Source organism: Marmota marmota, unplaced genomic scaffold (assembly GCF_001458135.2).
Source record: "Marmota marmota marmota unplaced genomic scaffold, marMar, whole genome shotgun sequence".
Classification (NCBI taxonomy): Eukaryota; Metazoa; Chordata; class Mammalia; order Rodentia; family Sciuridae; genus Marmota; species Marmota marmota.
Window position 1 is genome coordinate 2102190 of NW_026000283.1, and position 21775 is coordinate 2123964.

Below are 21775 nucleotides of genomic sequence, written 5' to 3' on the forward strand. Positions count from 1 at the left end.
ACTCAGTGAGACCCTTTGTCTAACAAAATAGAGCTGGGAATGTGGCTCAGTGGTTGAGTGGCCCTGAGTTCAATCCCTGGTAACACCCCCAGCACACCACCCCCCACCAAAAAACAGAAAGTTCAGGAATTAGCCTTTAACACTTATTTCAAATTTGAATACCAAAGACCTTCAAACAAGTATTGGTTAAGTGGCTAAATACATTAATTTTAGAAAGTTAGTTTAAACTGTTACTAATTTATTTTTACTTCAATTGAGACAGATAAAGTATTGGTTATTTATAAAATATTTTTTATTAGAATCATTTCACAATCTGGGATCAAAAGCAAAATTCATTTAGTACTTGGGGTATTTGTTTTTTTTTAAAAAGTATTTGGTGTTGGGGATCAAATCCAGGGCCTCACACATGCTAGGCATGTGCTCTACCACTGAGCTACACCCAAGTCCCAGCTGTGGATATTTCTCATTTTACTGAAATATCACATTTTAATATCCATATCTCATAGTCCTTTAGAATTAGAAGAGACCTTAAAGTTCATTTACTCTAATTTTCTTGTAACTAAGAACTTCTACTTATATAACATCTAGGATAGATATCCAACTCTGAACACTGTAGTATTGGGAATTTTAACCCTCTTAGGATGGTTCCTTTTACTTTTTTTTGCTGTTTCAATTGAGATGATGAAAGAGATTATTTTATTCATCTTTGTATCCCTGATAGTGACTTTGGGGCAATACAGTAGGTATTTAATCATGGTTATTAAATTATATTGAGTAGCGATCTACTTCCTTGTAAAGTTGCCACATTGGTTTTAATCTTATGAAACAAAAAAGAACTATGTTCTTTTCTTTGGATAGATTTTTAGACATGTGAATGTCATCATTATGCCTGACTTTTTAGTCTTTACTTTTCCAGAAGAGTAGATTTCTATTCATTCTAGTCATCTTAGTTTATCATCCACTCTTTTGGTGGGGGTACTGGGGATTAAACTCAGGGGCACTCCACCACCGAGCCATATTCCCAACCCTATTTTTAAAATATTTAATTTACATACAGGGTCTCACTGAGTTGCTTAGGGCCTCTCTAAGTTGCTGAGGCTGGCTTTGAACTCATGATCCTCCTGCCTCAGCCTCCCAAGCTGCTGGGATTACAGTTGTGCACCACCCAGCCAGTTTATCTTCCACTCTTAAAACATGATACCAAGGTTGGAAATCAACCCTTAGATAAGATCAGGATGGAGCCAATACCTGGTGTATTTTATGTAAAGTCACTAGGCTAGGCACTGTGAAATAAAGAAAAACATTTTAGAAAACCATTCCCCAGACTCCAGAACTTTGTATTCTCAGTGTTGTCTGTTAATTATGAAAATGTATTTTCTAGCTGATAATGGGATAAAATTTTATAATGTTAACAGATTATTTTTTCATACTACTTTGGAAGTTTAAATAATACCTCACATTTAACTCTTGGTCATTTACCTAATGTTTTCATATATTTGGTCACTTTTTTGTTGTTTTGTGGTGCTGGGGATGGAACCCAGGACCTTGCACATGCTAAGCATGCACTCTACTACTGAGCTACACTCCCAACCCCTAATGGTCACATTTAATCCTCAAGGTAGGTGTTATTTTTCTTATTTTAAAGACAGAGAAAATAACAGTTGTATAAAGGTAAAGTAGTAGAATTTGGATTCAAATCTGTCTTTCTGATTCTGTTAACTTTTCCTTCTCTAGCAAAACTACTTTTCCAGGAGGTCTCATTTCAGTATTTTTCTTGATTTAAAGGGGGAATATATGTCTGTTATGTTGATATGGCTCATTTACCCCTTTCATGTATTTTCTAATTCATATACTTCACATAGTTGCCAGAATCAATATTATTCCTTCTTCTATGTTAGTTACTAGATATTTATTTAAAGCAACATAAAATACTCAGCAGATTATGCACATCATTCTCGAATCACTAAGGAAGAACTAATGTTTAAACTACTTTAAAAATGAGAAGAAAACCATCTTTGAACCTAAACTTGGTGTATAGTACAAGGTCAAGACTGTGGAATTTTGGACATGTGTAGTTGGGATTTATAAAACAAGTTTTTGAGTTTTTTGACTCCTTTGGTTTTCTCATGTTTTTACAGCCTTATGTACTTGAGGTGATTAACAGTTTGGAATAATTAAACCCCTGTTCTTGCTTGTTGTGTATAGCTTGGTATGGTGGAATGGATTGAACCTCCTAAACGAGAACGTAAAGCAAACTACGCAGTGGATGCCTACTTTAGAGAGGCTTTGCGTGTCAGTGAGCCAAAGATTCCAAAGGTAAAACAGTACAAGGCCAGTTTTTATGTCATATTGTGGAGTTCATGGTCTGTGATTCAAATTTACTTGTATTACTCCAAATCATAATTCTTACAATGTAACAATACAAACAAGTACTTGATAGCCCAATCAAATAAATGGATTCCATTGTGTTTATTTTCCCATGTATGAAAAACAGTGAAAGATAATATGTTCACTTCATATAATTCATGAAAACAAATGTATATGTAATTCATTCTCCCCTTACAGGCTCCACGGCCTCCAAAGCAGCCAAATGTTCAGGATTTTCAATTTTTCCCACCTCATTTATTTGAGCTCCTGGAAAAGGAAATTCTTTATTACCGAAAGACAATAGGTTACAAGGTAAGTTTTTATTTTTTTAGATTAGTATAATATAATCTTTTAAAAAATTTTTTAGCTGTAGGTGGACACAATATATTTATTTATTTATTTATTTTTATGTGGTGCTGAGGATTGAACCCAGTGCTTCACATTTGCTAGGCGAGCGCTCTATCACTGAGCTACAACCCCAGGCCTAGATTAGTGTAATATATCTTTTAAGATACTGTAATCCATTAAGCTAGAGTAGATGTTGCATTTTAATGTGAGAGAATATGAGTAAATAAAAAAAGTGTTTTTAGGGGCTGGGGTTGTGGCTCAGCGGTAGAGCGCTCACCTAGCATGTGCAAGGTCCTTGGTTCGATCCTCAGCACCACATAAAAATAAATAAAAACAAAAAAAATGTATTGTGTACAAATAAAAAAATAAATATTAAAAAAGTGTTTTTAAAACAAAGAGGAGGACTGAGTAGAAGCAAAGCATCAAACTATGAATCATAGAAGAAGAATCATCACTAAAAGGAGTTAATGGACAATTATCCAATATTTCAATAGTAATACATGTAGTAACGTTATTTTTAATAAGCTGGCATTTGAATGGTGAAATAATATGTAGAAAGAATGATGTATGTGTTCAGTTAGAAATGAATGTTAATATATGATAAGAAATGTTTCATCATTTCCCTAGATAGTACCAAGAAATAGTATTTTTGTGTTTATTGCTCATAGGTTGATGAAAACCCCCTTGGTAGTTAGTAGATTATGGTCACTTATGTATTAAAAATATGATAAACATATAATAATGAATTGTATAATTTTAAAGTGATTTTTTTTAGAATCCAAAATTCTTATTTGTATAGGTAGTAAGTAGGAAATGAATTTTAGTGAGGGCAATTTAATGTTTGTCATACTACATCATACTGAGAGAGAAAGCATACAGAATTATTTCTATATTTTGAAAATTGACCTAGTGAATGAAGAGGGACTACTGAAGGTATAAAAATGACAAATACCAACAGAATTATAAAAATATTATCACTTATAATTTTATGAAGTTTTCTGCCTTATGAATTGGAAGTTGTATTTTAAAATTTATGTTGTGAAACTTTATCACAATTGAAACTACAGTCAGTTATTTTGATTAATAGCTGGAATGTGCCTATAGAAGCTCTATGTATATAAAATACTTATTTGTTTATATTTTGGAAGTTGAGTGGGTCTCTGGAGTATTTATACTATTTGTCCAGAGTGAGAACTTCACTCTTTGAATCAGAACAAATAAGAAAGGTCTTTCTTGCTATATATGTATTATGATTTAAAAAATACACAAGTAAGATTGAAAAGTTTAAGGGAACTAAAAGTGGTTAGTTAGGATGTCATTAGAGAAATGTGACCAAAATTGAATCTATTTAAACTAAGAGTCCTGGAAAAAATCCTCCTTTAGGAAATTGTAGAAGAATAAACTAAAGTATGTTTGAATATTGAGATAGGCCTACGACCAGTTTCAAAGAAATTGAAAACAGTGATATGCCAAGAGAAGCATGCATTTTGAAGATTCAAAATGCACAATAAATTCATAATAAATAATAATAATAAATTAGTAAAAGGTAGTTAATTTCATGAGATAAACAAATACACATCTCATTAAGGTTTATAATAATTCTAGGTTTATAATATTATTTTCTTCTACTTTTATTGTTTGTTATTAGTGAGACTTGAAATGTTAGACCTCAGTAATAAGCCAAATATTTGTGTACATTTTTTATTATTTAAACAGTGCTTTAATAATACTTCATTTGATTCCTAACAATCTCATGAAGTAGGTATTATCTTTTATATGATAGATATAGAAAGTGAAGTTCAGACAGGTTAAATAACCTTGTTCAATGTTACATAGCTAACAAGGTTGCCATGTGTGTTGGTCTCAAACACAGATCTCAGTATTCAAGTGCTGTACTCTTTCCACTCAGACGTTCTGGGCTATTTCTGCATGTGATATAACCCTGCATCTTTCTGCAGTCCTAAATAAGGATTGTGTTGATAGTGGTATGACATGTCATTTGGGAAGCGGGCCAAGTAGTAGTCAAGTAACGGCAATAAAAAAATTATCTCTAATGATAGAACTGTTTAGGTCTGTTTGGAGATACTGAAATTTACTGTGATTATTATAGTGCCCACCATTTTCTGGCCACAGATCTGGTTTGAATATAAACAGTGACTTTCATTACATGGTTAGGGATGAGGGCTTAGAATGACTTTTTGGGTTGTGGCCAGCTGGAAGAAGATGGAGGACAGAGTAAACCTCAGAAGATGGGGACTGATGGGACAGCTGCAGAGGGTGATAGGAAGGAGGAGGGAGAAGAACAAGGTGTAAGATGAGAAAAAAGGGATGAGTGGAGAAAGGAAGATGGCCTGGAATTTATGTTATTGCCCTGTACTGTTTGTTCTTCCTCACCTCTCAGAAAGAAGTGTCAGGAGGAGAATGAGTGAAAGGAGGACTTTTTGCCATTTACTACCTATTTATTGAGCATTGCTGTGTGACAGGTGCTTTGCCAATTACTTGGGATAAAACAATGAATATGAAAAGGTCCTTCACCTCACAGAATTTACATACTAATGACAGAGACAGACATGAAACAAATACTGCAGTGTAATGATGTCATTACTTGTGTGTTCTGGTACCTTAACAAAGTGTGCTGCTAGGGAATCTAATAAGGGTATCTAATGTGGACTGGGAGATCAGGGCAGTGCTCCCTGTAGACGTGTCATTTAAATTGAGATCAGAGATGTGAATGAGCACGTGGAGCATGGGAGAGAAAATCATAGGAAGGGACAACTCCTGTGCCAAGGTGTTGACATTGGAAGGAGGAGGTTACTATCTGGAAATGCAAGAGGGCCAGTGTTGCTAGGGGTGGCAAGGAGGAGAGTGAGTGGAAAAGAGTCTGGTGAGGAAGTAGAGTCTGATCACATGGAGCCTTTATAGGTCATATAATATGGCTGAACTTTAGCTTTAGAGCCAAGGCAAAGCATTAAGATGTTCTTAAGGCAGGGAGATGGGTGGATGGGATGTAAAATTATAATAATAGCAGATACTTTGATTTGGGCTTTACTTGTATTATATGATGTTTCAAGTTCTTTATAAATATTAGCTCATTATCCTCAAATAGCCCTGGAATTGAATCCTATTTTACAGATGAGGAAACTGAGGCATAGATTGGTTGAATAATTTGTTCAAGATCATATCATTTATAATTGGTAAAGTATGATTTTTTAAAAAGATCACTAGGGCTACAATGCAGAGAATGGCAAGTTTATTTAGGGAAGCTAGTGGAGGGGGGGCTATTGAAGTATCAAAATGAGAGAAGATGGTGACAATTTGGGCTATGGTGGTGGCAGTGACAGTGGTAGCACGGGAACTGGAACCCTACTATCTTTGCTCCTAGCCTTGTGCTCTCTTCATCCTCATGCTGGATTGACTCTCTGTTGTCTCAAGACTTGCCATGATCTCCCGTATACATATTTAGATGAGGATTTATAAGACATATATAGAGTTATGAAAAATTGTGCTGTGAATGGATAATTATGAATGTAATACATTCCACTATTGTCATGTATGTAAGAAATAAATAAAAAATACATATATATCATAAGTTTATTGTCATCCAAATAAATTTTGCTATATGGAACTGAAAAAAAAAGACATACAAGAGTATGTTCTGGATATTGGCTCTTTCTGAACCTTGTCTCTTCTGTTCTTTACCATGAACTATAGACCTGAGGTAAAGTGAGTTCTTCAATTGAGTGAGTTTCATGTTTGAGTTCAGAGTATAGACAGATCAGCATGGGATGATAATCATCTGCAGAAGCTTCAAGGATGATGGGATATATAATGGTTAGACATAATCTTTTCAGGGGATATCCAGCATTGATTGTTTCCCCCTATACCTCTAGAAAACTCATAAAGGCCACAGAATGAATGGAGCACTAGTTTATTCTCAGATGAACAAAACTGCTGTAGTGGAGTTACCTGGTGTTCTTCATATACAGTCAGATTCCCAAAAATGATTTTCTCCTGCTCTCTTTCTGTTTAAATGATCGTTGGCTAACTGGACATGAGTGTTATTCATAGTTGGAGGCACTGTGGTTCATGGTAATGTTTCATCTATTTTGAGTCCCCAAAGTCCTCTATTTTGTAGTGATTTGTGGTGGGATAATAAGGGGCTCACTAGTTTTGAAGCATTCAGTAAAGGGTGTTTTTTGAGAGCCTGCTTATTTACATTTCTATTTTCTATTTTGTTTTTCCTTCCATAGTCAGCACAACAAGGTCACAGCAATATTGCTGATAATAAGATCCAGAGTTAAAGAGTTTTGTTTTATTTGCAGCTGAGAAAAGTATTTGTTTTGCTCTAATCACTGGTGGCTAGCAGTGCATTATGTGTCAATTCTTCCCTCTAAGATTTGACCTTGTTGCAAATTAGGCATATTCACAAGCCTCATTGTTCTTGTTGATTAAAGGAGTAGTTAAGGAGTTGCACTTAATTACTTGTCACTAAAATCTTTACATTGGAAGAGGATGACTTAATTGAAATTTGGATTGCAGTATTAAAAATGTAGGGTATCTGGAGTTTTCACCAAATCTAAGACCTGGAGTGAAAGAGTTTTGGTGTATTTGAAGCTGCTGTAGAACATTTTAACATTTATGACCAACAAGGAATTCTTTAGGTTCAAGTATAAATATTTGACAAATGGGATATAATCTTTGTAAATTTTGGTAGTGTGTTATTGTGGGCCACCTAATTTGCAGTTTTAGAACTAAAATATAGTGAGCTGATTTCAGGTTACTACTTTCATTTTGTGTGCTGTCGTATTTAATTTGGTATTCCATGTTTCTATGAAATGCTTGCTAAAAACTCCTAAGAAACAAAACCTAAAAAACGTTTTTCCCTCTTCATGAAATCCAGTTCTTAATCACAAATTTCTTAGGGTTTTATTAGAAATCTAAATTATAATTGAAATATTTCCTTTTGAAAGAGCTTTTAATGTACATATTATATTTTTGAGCATCATAATAAGACATGGAGTATGAGTACTTCAGATACCTTCAGGGTATCTGTTCAGAACTGTTGATCTATAATTTGTCAACTTAATTCTTATATAGCACTTTGAAATCATTCCAGGAAGCTTGTTGATAAGGAAACTCATGAAATAAAAAGTGAATGTTCTTTTTTAAATTTTATGTAAAAAATTTATTGGTGCTTAATAATTACACAGAATCGTAGGTTTCATTGTGGCATATTTGCACATAACATATGTTGATTGTTTTCATTCCCCAGTACCCCCCTTGCCCTCGCCTTTACCCTTTTCTTCTACCCCACTGTTCTCCCTTTTTATATAAGGGCCTCTAATTTCATCCATTTTCCTGCAAATGACATAAATTTCATAATTTTATTCTTCTTTAGGGCTGAATAAAACTCCATTGTCTATATATAACATATTTTCTTTATCTGTTAATCTGTTGACAGATACCTAGGCTGGTTCTATAATTAGACTACTGTGAATTGTGCTGCTATAATCATGGGTATTCATGTATTGCCATAGTATGCTGACTTTAGTTCTGTTGGGTAAATATTGAGGTGTGGGATAGCAGGGTCATATGATGGTTCCATTCCTAGTTTTTTGAGGAATCTTCATACTGTTTTCTATAGTGGCTATACTAGTGAGTGTTTTTTTTTTTTTTGGTAGGAAGGAGATGAACAAATTTAGGAATTAGGAAACATTTCAAGTTCCAAATATTTTAGTAGCTGTGGTTTTTTTGTTGTTATTGTTTTGGTATCAGAGATTGAAACCAGAGGCACTTAACCACTGAGCCACATCCCCAGACCTTTTTAATATTTTATTTAGAGACAGGGTCTTGCCAAGTTGCTTAGGGCCTTGCTAAGTTGCTGAGGCTGGCTTTGAACTCACATCCTCCTGCCTCAGCCTCTGGGCCACTGGGAGGCATGCACCCCCACACCAGGCTTAATAGCTGTGTTTTCGAGTAATTGCTAGAAATAAAATAGTAAGTTCAGCATTGATGAAGTTCTTCTTAAGTTTTATTGTCATAAATAATATGACCAGTGGATTGGAAGAAATTGTCTGCAGTGGATCCTAAAATCTAAAGGTCTTATAAAATATTGTGATTTTGCCTTTATTGGAAGTTTGTAAGGGAAATCTTTAGTTAGAAATATCTGTGTAGGAATAAACATTTTGTTAACATGTAGGTATATTATCTATTATCTGTCATAAATGAGATATTTATAAAATATTTCATTTTGTTAGAATATGTTTGTTGAACATGGAAGTTTTGGAGATTTTTGATAGAGAAATATCTTAAAATCAAAGTTTTTTCCCAGAATTTGAACCCAAAGTAATTTTATATATCAACAATTTAAGGAATCTATTAAACTTTTGAAACTATGTATGTTTGCACTTTTTTTGAACATAATAAAAATTTTCAAACCAAAAAATGTTGAAATAATTGTAAAGTGAATATCCATAGATACATCATATGTATATGCTATAACTTATACCTTATTATACTCACTTTTTCACATGTTGTCCCATTACTCCAGCTCTCCATCATATCATTATCTTATGCATTTCAAAGTTGCAGTTATAGGGGTTGTGGCTCAGTGGTACAGTTCTCACCAAGCATGTGTGGATTCAATCCTGAGCACCACATAAAAATAAATAAAATAAAGGTATTGTGTCCATCTACAACTAAAAAAATATTTTAAAAAATAAATACCAATCAACCTACAAGTAAAGGCTATTGCTTTAAAAAAAAAAGAACTTGCAGGGGCTGGAATTGTAGTTCAGCAGTAAAGCAATTGGCTCACAAGTGTGAGGCACTGGGCTCAATCCTAGCACCACAAAAATACAAATGAAGACATTGAGTTCATACACAACACAACTAAAAAATATTTATAAAAAAGAAGAAGTTGCAGTCATGAATATATTTTACCTGGAAACACTTCTTTATGCATATCATTAGCTAGAGCCCAATATTAATTTGTGATTTCTTTTGTTTTTTGGTACTGAAGATTGATCCTAGAGGTGCTTAACCACAAAGCCACATCCCCAGCCCTTTTTTTATATTTCATTTAAGACTGGGTCTCACTGAGTTGCTAGGTGCTTCGCTAAGTTGTGAGGCTGACTTTGAACTTGCAACCCTTTTTCCTCAGCCTCCAGAGTCTCTGGGATTACAGGTGTGCACTAACACACCTGGTTTGTAATCCTCTTTTTAAAGATTATATTTACATACGGTAAGATGTATAAATCTGAAGTGTATCATGCAGTCTGTTTTGACAAATGCATATGTGTACATAACTGATACCCCTATAAAAATAAAGAACATGGGACTGGGGTTGTGGCTCAGTGGTAGAGCACTTGCCTAGCATGTGTGAGGCACTGGGTTCGATCCTCGGCACCACATAAAAATAAATAAATGAAATAAAGGTATAAAAATGTTGTATCTGTTTAAAAAATAAATAAAGAACATTATGGTCACTGGGTGTCTTTTCTCAGTCAGTACCCCCATAGATTAACAGCTGTTCTTATATTACTTTCCTCTATAAGTTGGGTTGTTTTTGTTTAAGAATTTCATATAAGTAGAATCATATAGCATCTGCAAGGCTTCTTTCTCTTAGCATAATGTTTTAGAGATTCAGCCATATCGTCTCATGTATCAGTGGTTCATTCCTTTTTATTTGCTGAGCACTACTCCATTGTATGAATAGACCACAATTTGCTTATCCTTTCTTTAATTGGCAGACATCTGGGTTTTTTCCTGGTTTGGGGCCATTATGAGTAAAACTGCTGTGAATATTCTTGTAAGACTGTCTAGATAGTTTTCATTTATTTGAATAGCTAAGAATGAATTTTCTGATGTGTCTGTAATTTTATAATTGAGTTTAGCTGTTGAAAAAGTTATTTTAAATCAGTCTTATCACTGGATTACTTTTCATTTTAAATTTATGCCTTATATTTTTTTGTTCCTTTTTTGTGGTATTGGCGATTGAACCCTGGAGTATTCTATGTTTCAGTTACATCACCAGCCTTTCTTTTTTTCTAAATTTTATTTTATTTTATTTGTTTTTAATAGGGATACCTTTTTAAATATTTATTTGTTTAGTTGTAGTTGAACACAATGCATTTATTTTATTTATTTATTTTTTAATTTTATGTGGTGCTGAGGATCGAACCTAGGGCCTCACATGTGTTAGGTGAGCACTCTACCACTGAGCCACAACCCCAGCCCTAAATTTTATTTTGAGACAGGATCTCAGTAAGTTGCTGAGACTGGTCTCAAACTTAATGTCCTCCTGCCTCAGCTTCCTGAGTCAATTAGAGGTGTGTGCCACCATACCTGGTTTTATCCATTGTTTTCCATTTCCATTTGTCACCATTCTAGCCCAGGTGGTCATACTTCATTTCTGAGTTATGACAGTTTAGCAGGTTTTCTTTTCTCTAGTGGGTTCCTTCATTGAGTCCATCCTGTTCAAGGGTTACAGTGAAAGCAGTATGTTTTGACACTTTACTCCCTTGTTCAAAAGTCTCCAGTGCTTACTATATAGTTTCAGTATCTGAATCTGTCTGCACCTGGCTTTGTTTTTTGTATCTAACTTTTTTTTTTGGTGCTGGGGATGAAACCCAGGGTCTTGCACATTCCAGGCAAACACTTTACCACTGAGCCTTACATACAGCACCAGTATAAATCCTATATATGCTTTCTGGTACATTTTTGCCTTCATGCTTTTGCTCATACTTCTTTAGCCTAGAATATGCTTCCCCTCCCATCTCCCTAAAACTTTAGGATTCTTAAGGCACAGCTCAGAATTCCACAACTGATATGTGAGCTCCTTGTGGGCAAGAGCCATATCCAATACTTCTTTTATATTCCAATCAGTACTTATAGTGCTATGGACATAAGAGATACTTAGGTAATACATACTAATTTGGTTGTCTGATACTGATGATTACAAATGAATCTGCTTTTTAATAATGCTCAGTGTTTTCTTAATGCCTAGGTAGTAGGTTTTGAATCTGAAAAACTATTGGCTATAATAGTTTTCAAAGAAGCTATTTTTAAGTTATAGTTCCAAACTCTATGATATAGTTCCAAAATCTATGAAATATGTATAAAATTGAGAAAAATGTAGTCTAATATGTATTATAATTACATTATGGTAAAATTATGACTATCGGATACCCCTAGGGAATAAGTAATTGATGATACATGTACATTCCAAACAGTAGACTTAACTGCCAATCCCTTTATTTTTATGTTTAATGGAATGCTATAAAATATATTATACATGTTCTATAACTGCCCTCTTAAATCATTGTGCTGAATTGTAGCTGCAGATACATATAGTGGTGGTATGATGCTTTGGGCCAAGAGACTTGGTTTGTCCCTTTGTACAATGAATGCTGCCCTATATTGCTGAACCATACTGGTTGTATGTGCTCATCATGACACCCTGAGGTCCTGGGGCTATGTTTTTGACATATAGGTGACTACTTTTGGAGAACTGAGCTTCTGTACTCAGTGGTTTGGATTTAAGCTCTCTCTTTATGAGTTTCAGTGTGTTTACAACTCTGTATCCCAAATACAATTTATAATTTCTGTTGGTCACTGCTACTGTAGTTGTCATTGCTCATCCTATCACAGCTGTTGGTATGCTCTTCTGTTTCCTTCCCTCTTTAATTCTCTATTTCCTTTTTTCTTCATTGTTTTGTCATTTCTAGATCTTCCATTTTATATAGAAACGTTCTCCCTTTATAGACCATGGCAGGCAATAAAGGCATTCAATTCTTTTCACATGTTGATCGGAGCATTGAATATTATCTTTAGGTGTATTGGCACTTCTGTACTGCACTGTATAGTACTGGAGGTATATGGACTCTATTGTAAAACTTTTTCTTTATTCCATATACTATAGTATTATAATGATATGCTTTTTCCCACAGTATAATGAAATTTGAAATGCAGTATGGCACTAATTTGCCAGTGGGTTTTAACTTTAAATACCATGTGACACAAGATTGATTTTTATTTGGGTAATATCTTAGTAGTAGAAATGTGAGAGGACTGTGTCATTCTGGTTATAAATTTACATTTTTTACTGTTGAAATAACTCTAAAGATTGATATGTGAATATGCACTTTACTGTTTAATTTTTCTCATCAGTTCATTCATCACTTATCTCTTGATTTATAGGTCCCGAGGAATCCTGACATCCCAAATCCAGCTCTGGCTCAAAGAGAAGAGCAAAAAAAGATTGATGGAGCTGAACCTCTTACACCAGAAGAGACTGAAGAAAAGGAAAAGCTTCTCACACAAGTAAAATATTTTAAGTGACTAAAATATCATGAGTCAACAAATAGAAAAAACAAAGTATTGATAACACTTTCTTTTTACTATATGGGTTTAGTGTCCTGATTTGACCCACCAACAAAACTCTACATAGAGATCAGATATCCTCATTTAAAAAAAATTCCTTTTACAGAATATGCTTTTTTTTGGAAATAATAGAAAATACACATGTGCAAAATGTAAGTGGCAATTAATAGAACCATGATATGCTTTTTACTAAGTATAATAAGGTTAGTGAGCCCATATTTGAATTCTTTTGTTGACTGATATTAATTGTCCCCTGAAATTGTATTCTACTAATCTTTTTAAAAATAATTTCTTTTTCAGTTGTAGATAAACGCAATACCTTTATTTTCTTTCTTTATTTTTTTATGTGGTGCTAAGGATCGAATCCAGGGCCTCACACTAGGCAAGTGCTCTACCACTGAGCCACAACCCCAGCCCTCTACTAATCTTTTATTTATGGAATAATTTAATGATTTTTAAAAAGTCCTTTTATCTCTTCTTAGAATTTTAATACAATGATGAGAGACTTGAATGATTTTAAGGTGATTTTTATATAACTGAAAGCTAAGTTATTAAATACAGGAGGTTTCCATTTGAACAAATGATTAATACTATCAAGTCATTGTTGCTTTAGTGAGTATAATAAACTCTAGAAGATAAAAAATGTTTCAACATAAAAGACTTTTGAAAAATAAAAAATATATGTACTCTTTGACACCACCTTAGTATAGGAAGCTGCCAGCAAAATTTTTTTATTCAACATTATTTTTGAAAAATGTGCAAAGCACAGCAGTAAGAAATTCTCCACATTAATTATTAACAGATAGTTTTGAATGTTTGCAATGCAAAGAAATGATAAATATTTGAGGTGATGGATAAGCCAATTATTCTGATTTGATCATTGCCCATTGTATACATGTGTCAAAATATCACACTATACCCCATGAATATATTCAATTATGTTTCATTTAAAAGGAAAAAAGAAAAATAGTCTTTACATGTTTTTATGTAGGTCTTTTCTTATTATAACATGTAACTTCATTGAATGGGTTTTTACAAAGTGAATTTATAACTTTTTAAGCCAAATTCCTGGAGTTACAAAGTTTAACCTGAAAATGTACCTTTTCCCCCACATCCTTGCCAACATTTATTATTGCTTATATTCTTGATAATTGCCATTCTGACTGGAGTGAGATGAAATCTCAGTGTAATTTTGATTTACATTTCTCCAATTGCTAGAGATGTTGAACATTTTTTCATATATTTGTTGATTGATTGTATTGGGTAAAAGGTACACTCCTATATTGCTGGTGGAAATGCAAATTGGTGCAACCACTCTGGAAAGCAGTATAGGGATTCCTAAGAACTTGGAATGGAACCACCATTTGACCCAGTTATCCCACTTCTTGGTTTATACCCAAAGGAATTAAAATCGGCATACTACAGTGACACAACCACATCAATGTTTATAGCAGCTCAGTTCACAGTAGTTAAACTATGGAACCAACCTAGGTGCCCTTCAACAGATGAATGGATAAAGAAAATGTGATATATACACACAATGGAATATTACTCAGCCTTAAAGAAGAATGAAATTATGGAATTTGCCAGTAAATGGATGGAGCTGGAGAATGCCATACTAAGTGAAATAAGCCAATCTCAAAGAACCAACCAAAGGTCAAATGTTTTCTCTGATATGCGGATGCTAATTCACAATAAGGGGTGGGGCGAGGGAATAATAGAAGTACTTGAGATTAGACAGAGGGGAGTGAAGGGAGGGGAGAAGGTATGGAGGTAGGAAGATAGTAGAATGAATTGGACATTATGACCCTATGTGCATATATGATTACGTGACTGGTGTAACTCTACATCATGTACAGTCAGAAGAATGAGAAGTTCTATTCCATTTATATATGGTGTGTCAAAATGCATTCTACTGTCATGTATAACTAATTAGAGCAAATAAAAAAAGAAAATGTAATTAGAGTTGGCTAAGCATTAGGACTTACCACAGAATAAAATGAAGCATTTAAGTATTCACATGTTAATTTCACAGTTTTATTTCCTGAACACAAAAGTAAAGTTATGGCCTTTGAATAATATGTGGCTTATATACAATCTCAACTTAGAAGAAGCTTTAGTTTGTACTTAGAAGTATAATCAGATTTTTTATCCCCTCAATTGAATTTATTTTAAATCATCTTTCTCTGCTGCTAAAAAAAATCATGCTAACACGAAGGAACTAAATGTGGGTCATCTGAAATCTTTATCAAGAAAAAGCCTGGGATAGGAAATTGTGATGTATATGTATCATACTAATGTAGATGGGGACATGAGCAGTAGAAAGCATTCTTTTGTCTGTGACTTCACAGATTGGCTAATAATGCCAAAAAGGTTTAAAATATTGGTTAACTGTTATATATTTTAGTAAAGAAATTGAGGGGTACAATAATGTTCTGTTTATAGAAATTCTGTTTATAAACACAATTTTTTATGGTACTGATGATTTAACCCAGAAGCTTTCTATCACTGAGTTACACCCTCAGCCCTTAATTTTTTTTAATTTTATTGGTTCTTTGTAGTTATACATGACATTAGAATCCATTTTGATAAAATTTTACAAGCATGGGATGTGTCTTATTCTAATTAGGACCCCATTCTTGAGGGCATGATGGTAGGATTCACTTAGGTATTTTCTTATATGTACATAGGAAAATTATGTTAGGTTTATTCTCCTGTTCCTATCCCTATCCTTCCTCCCTTCCTTTTTTCCCCCTTTATCTAATCTACTGAATTTCTCTTCTTCCCCTTCCCCCCACATATTATGGTTTAGCTTCCATGTATCAGTAAAAACACTCAACATTTGATTTTTTTTGACATTGGCTTATTTCACTTAGCATGATATTCTCCAGATCCATCCATTTAGCCAAAGCAATCCTTGTGAGAAATACAAAGCAAGAGGCATCACAATACTATACCTTAAATTATACCACAGAATTACAGTATCAAAAACAGCATGGTATCAGCACCAAAGTAGGCAAGAAGACCAATGGAACAGAGTAGAGGACAGAGGCAGACCCACATTAATACAGTTACCTCATTACTAGACAAAGGCACCCAAAACACACACTTGAGAAAAGACACCTTCTTCAACAAATGGTGCTGGGAAAACTGGGAACCCACATGTAATAGAAAGAAAGTTAACTGCTACTTCTCACCCTGCACAAAACTCAACTCTAAGTGGATCAAAGACCTGGGAATTAGACCAGAAACTCTGCATTTACTAGAATAAAAGGTAGGCCCAACACTTCAACATATTGGCACAGAAACTGACCTCCTGAATAAGACATCTGAAGTACAAGAAATAAAATAAAAAATCAATCAATGGGATGGCATAAAACTAAAAAGCTTCTTCTTGGTCTGTTTTATATTTTATTTTGAGACAGGATCTTGCTAGATTGCCAAAGTTGTCCTTGAACTTACAATCCTCTTTTCTCAGTCTCCCACATTCCTGGGATTATAGGTATGAACCACCATGTCTGGATATCTATGAAAATACAATTTTGAACAGAACTCATTTATTCACTGGAGTTTGAAATGATATAAAGAGCTACAAAGGTTCTTCTGCATTCTCTTTTGATTATCCCTCAGTGTTCTTTTGATTTAATGTATTCACATTCCTCTCTTTTAATATACATAGAAACAGATATGATAAAAATCACTGAAGTAGTATAATATCAGAACTTCAACATTTAGATTAGCATTTTTATTTAAGGCATTTGTATCTTAATACAGTAGATATCTATAAAATATGGGATTAAAAGCTATGTGATGTCTTAGAACCATAAATCAACTTTAAGTACTTGGAAAGGAGTATGTTCCCCTCAAAATAGAAAAGCAGTTATTTCTTTAACAATTCTTAACTCAACTTTTGATTCCAACATTAAAAAATGAGAATCAGGGCTGGGTTGTGGCTCAGTGGTAGAGCACTTGCCTCACATGTGTCACCACATATAAATAAATGAATAAAATAAGGTGTATCAACAACTAAAAAAAATTAAAATGAGAATCATTATAAGTTGTCTAAACTGCTTTTAATGTACTATCATATAGAAGTAATCAGAACAATAAATGAATTTATTAATTTTAACTGCTATTGATGATGCTCAACTTTTTGTTCATAGGGTTTCACAAACTGGACTAAGCGAGATTTTAACCAGTTTATTAAAGCTAATGAGAAGTATGGAAGAGATGACATTGATAATATAGCTCGAGAGGTAGAAGGCAAATCTCCTGAGGAGGTCATGGAGTATTCAGGTTTGTATGTAATTTCAAATATGATGTTTTATTTTAACCTTATTCATTTACTCACCATCAATTTAATTGTGCCCTTGTTGAGGGATTTTTAAAACTTTTTAAAAATCATGTTTTTTTTTAATTTGCAGATAGACACAATAATTTTATTTATTTATTTTTATGTGGTCCTAAGGATTGAAGCCAGTGCTTCATACATGCTAGGCAAATGCTCTACCACTGAGCCACAACTCCAGCCCCAGATTTTTAGAACTTTTGCAATTAAGATATAGGTGAAAGTATGAACTTTGTATTTCTATGAAAAGATTATAAGATTTATCATATAAACTATTGTTTTCTCTAGTAATTAGCTAATAGAAGATAAATGAAGCTCTGATAAAATGGTGGCTATTGGATGCACACCGACAGAATTAGTTTTCTACTTTCTCACCTCTGCAGTTTGGTTTTTTTCTCATCTAGTCCCGAGACTTCAGGTTCACTGGATTGAAATAGTCTTTTTTCTAGGTCATGCTTGAAGTAGAGAGTCCCTGTCAGGCCCATTTTGATGCTCAGACATCCTCAGGGTTCCAGTCTACTCCACTCAGGTCATGCAGGTCTCTTTAATTCAAAGCAAGCTAGAATAGATTTAAAAAATTGCTTGAATAAATCTAAATCATTTCATTAGTCTTTGAATCATCTCCCTCTCTTTCTTACTCAGCTGTGTCTTTGGTCTCAAACAGAATCAAATTAGCTGCTGCAGCATGTGGAGTTAATAATAATTCCCATGTCACAACACATCCAACCTCAGGCTTCTATAAAGAAATCTTATTAAAAATAGGTCAGTGTGGAGGCTGGGGTTGTGGCTCAATGATAGAGCGCTTGCCTAGCATGCGTGAGGCACTGGGTTCAATTCTTAGCACCACATATAAATAAATAAATAAGTAAAGGTCCATCAACAACTAAAAAATATATATATATATATATATATATATATAATATAAAAATAGGTCAGTATATCTGTTTTCTATATGTATAGCATAGGTTGAGCTCTCAAATTAGTCTGAATATTAGCTATTTTAGAATCTAGAGCATTTTTATCATATAGAAACAATGCTAAAAAGTATATGAGGTTTCTTTGCTAGCCCCCAAAGCCTGTTTAACTTTAACCACTGAAATTCTGTGTTTTTTGCAGCAGTAGAAAAGAAAGTTTACAATAACAATAACCCAAGACTAATACATACTAGAAAAAGCTATTGATTTAACTAGTGCTAGTATTAGAAGAAATAGAGGTTTAATTAGAGAATAGATACTTTGTTTTTCCTCCTGGAAATTTAAAAGGGTCTTCAAGTGGTTACCAAGAACTATAGAGGTTGGTTGTATTGAGTCTTTATTTCATATAATAATCAAGTCTTTGAACGTCCTTTTCCTTGATACCATTATGACATTCCTATTTCCATTTAGGTTTAACATGTAAGTTGAGGGCATTTGGGAGCTTAGAGAGGGGAACAATAGATGGGAGAGAAAAAATTGTAGCAGCAAGAGTTGAATGAAAAGAGTGTAAAGGACATGGACAGAGATTCTGAAGAATTTTCTTTAGAAGATAAGGTAGCATCAGTTTGTGTGGAGTTACAAGGTAAATAATGATTCAAAAAGCTATCAGAGTGTGTAACTGAGTGATTAGAGCACTTCCCCTGAATGAATGGGGCCCTAGGTTTGATCCTTAGCACCACAAAAACAAAACAACAAAAAGATCATGTTGTATGTTCCCTCAAATTTGATGTTTGGCCATGTAGCCATACCTCAGGACTATTTTAATTGCTGCCAACCAAGTTGGGGGCTGTGTCAGAGGGTGGGGAGATTAGAATGGGTTTATGTAGTTTGTTTCAAGAAGAGGAGAAATGAGTACAATTGGGTGTTCATAAGCATACAGTGTCTTATACAAAGTAGGCATTTAAACATCTGTTGAATGATTAAGTGAGTGAATGAATAAATGAACACATGTGCTTATAAAAATTAGAGTACTAACATACCTTTCCTGATAGGCTTTAAAAATGAGGAATATGAGAATGTAGAGAATATCATTAGGTTGCTCTTCACTGAAGTCATAAGATGTGACATATTAATGCAGCAGATTATTTGGCTCATCTATAAAATTTGGTTGGGTAACTCAGTAATTTGAATATTCTTCAGCATGTATCCAATTAAAATCTCAATGAGGTTTAAAGAAACAGTAGGTTACTGGAAATATTATAAGATTAGTGAGTGATTTCAGAAGCAAATCAATTTCAGTAGAAATTGCCACTTCATAGGAAAAATTGAAATGACCTGTTGGTAATGATTTCATTTTCATTTCTGTTGGCTAGGAAGCTATATTCACATTATGTGCTGCCCTCTCCTGTTTCACTTTATGTATTTGGCCCTTTATGTATTATGTTTGAGTAAAAAGCCTAGCTTAAATCAGTATCTGTAGTATCATTTGAAACCATAGTCATTTAGGATAATTAAAAATACCATATCTCATGAAAGGGAAATGGCTGACTTAAGGCATTGGTCTTATTTTTAAATGAAAAGTTGGGAGCATTTAACAATTTAGCATATTATGTATACAGATGAATATGAATATTAATTTAAAAAATATAAGTTCACTCCATTCTTCCTGTTAGTTCTTTATTCTATAATCCCTTGGATTCATTTGCTTGAATGATACTAATTTAAAGGAATGGTTGTTTTTCAGCTGTTTTTTGGGAACGTTGCAATGAATTACAGGATATTGAGAAAATTATGGCACAAATTGAACGTGGGGAAGCAAGAATTCAGCGAAGGATCAGTATTAAGAAAGCTCTGGATGCCAAAGTACCGTATTTTATGTCAAATTATTAATAGATAATTTTATTTGATGTAGTGATTACTATGACTTTTTTCACATTCCATTAAAAGTGCTATTTTGTTGAAATGTACAGATTGCAAGATATAAGGCTCCATTTCATCAGTTACGTATTCAGTATGGAACCAGCAAAGGAAAGAACTATACTGAGGAAGAAGATAGATTTTTGATTTGTATGTTACACAAAATGGGCTTTGATAGAGAAAACGTGTATGAAGAATTAAGACAGTGTGTACGGAATGCTCCCCAGTTTAGATTTGACTGGTTTATCAAGTCTAGAACAGCCATGGTATGTATTCCTTTGGTCAATTTTTTCATTTTGAAAAGTTTCAAACATCATATATCTTCACCTAGGTTCTATAATTTTAATGTTTTGTCACTTGGCATATTCTCTCTTGCTCTGTAAATGCTTATGAAAATATATATATGTTTATACATACATACATAGAATTGTATACACATGTGTAGCCTATATTTTATATTTAGAAATATGGAAGCATTTCTAAATTCAGAAATACATATCTGTATTTTATATTCATAAGGTACATTTCTGAACCACTTTAGAATAAGTTTCAGGCAGATATGAGTGTTTATCTCTAAGTACTTGAGCATGTATCTTCTTAAAATAAGTATGTATTCCTAGGTAGCCACAATCCCACCTGATAATTTTAACAGTGATTCAGTAATGTCCTCTAGTATAAAATCCATGAAAAATCTTTTCTAGTTGTCCCCAAAATATCTTTTATAGCTTTTTTAAAAGTTGATGATCTAGCAAGGTTCACACATTGCATTTGGTTGTTGGGTCTCTTTGATGTTTAAAATTTTTTTTTTTAATTACACATGGGCACAATATCTTTATTTTGTTTATTTATTTTTATGTGGTGCTGAGGATTGAATCCAGTGCCTCACATATGCAAGGCAAGCGCTCTGTCACTGAGCCACAACCCCAGCCCTCTTTGGTATTTTTTAAATCCACAACTTTCTCTTTTTATGACAATGACATTTTAAAGATGTTTAGGCTGGCTGTCTTATAGAATACCCCATACTTCTCATCCTTTGCTCACTGTTAGATTTGGGTTTAATGTTTTTGGCAAGAATGCTACAGAAGTGATATGGTGTGCTATCTGTTGCATGATATCATGAGAAATATCATGTCAGGTTGTTACATTATTAGTGATGTTAAGTTTTGTCAGTTGATTAATATTGTGATTCCCCAGAGCTCACCACTTTAAGGTGCATTTTCCCCTTTGTTATTAACCAGGTAATACTTGAGACTATGCAAATTACTTAAGGATTTATTTTTAATGAAAAGGAATTGTTGCCTATATTAAGTCTGTATAAGAAAACTATGAAATAGAGAATAATTACCTAACAGTTATTTTATGTTTAGCTTCTGCAAATTTCCTCCTTAGAAAATGTGAATTGTGTTCCTGTTAAATTCTGGTGTTGCCTAGTAGTAGTGTTTATGATCATATTGAAATTCATGCAACACATCTTAGGTGTTGGATTTGTCAGTATTTT

General features: G+C 33.6%; 1 protein-coding gene across 5 annotated transcripts in view; it reads left to right on the top strand.

The window, feature by feature from the left end:
• The window catches only part of Smarca1 (SWI/SNF related, matrix associated, actin dependent regulator of chromatin, subfamily a, member 1), a 91302-nt gene that overhangs the window by 41329 nt on the left and 28198 nt on the right, over nucleotides 1-21775 (top strand). For all 5 annotated transcript variants that reach the window (XM_048797056.1, XM_048797057.1, XM_048797058.1 and 2 more), the window contains exons 16-21: nucleotides 2206-2316; nucleotides 2566-2679; nucleotides 12916-13038; nucleotides 17262-17394; nucleotides 20105-20223; nucleotides 20331-20543. In XM_048797056.1, coding sequence (XP_048653013.1) covers nucleotides 2206-2316; nucleotides 2566-2679; nucleotides 12916-13038; nucleotides 17262-17394; nucleotides 20105-20223; nucleotides 20331-20543 — 813 coding nt within the window. The remainder of the gene's footprint in view (nucleotides 1-2205; nucleotides 2317-2565; nucleotides 2680-12915; nucleotides 13039-17261; nucleotides 17395-20104; nucleotides 20224-20330; nucleotides 20544-21775) is intronic.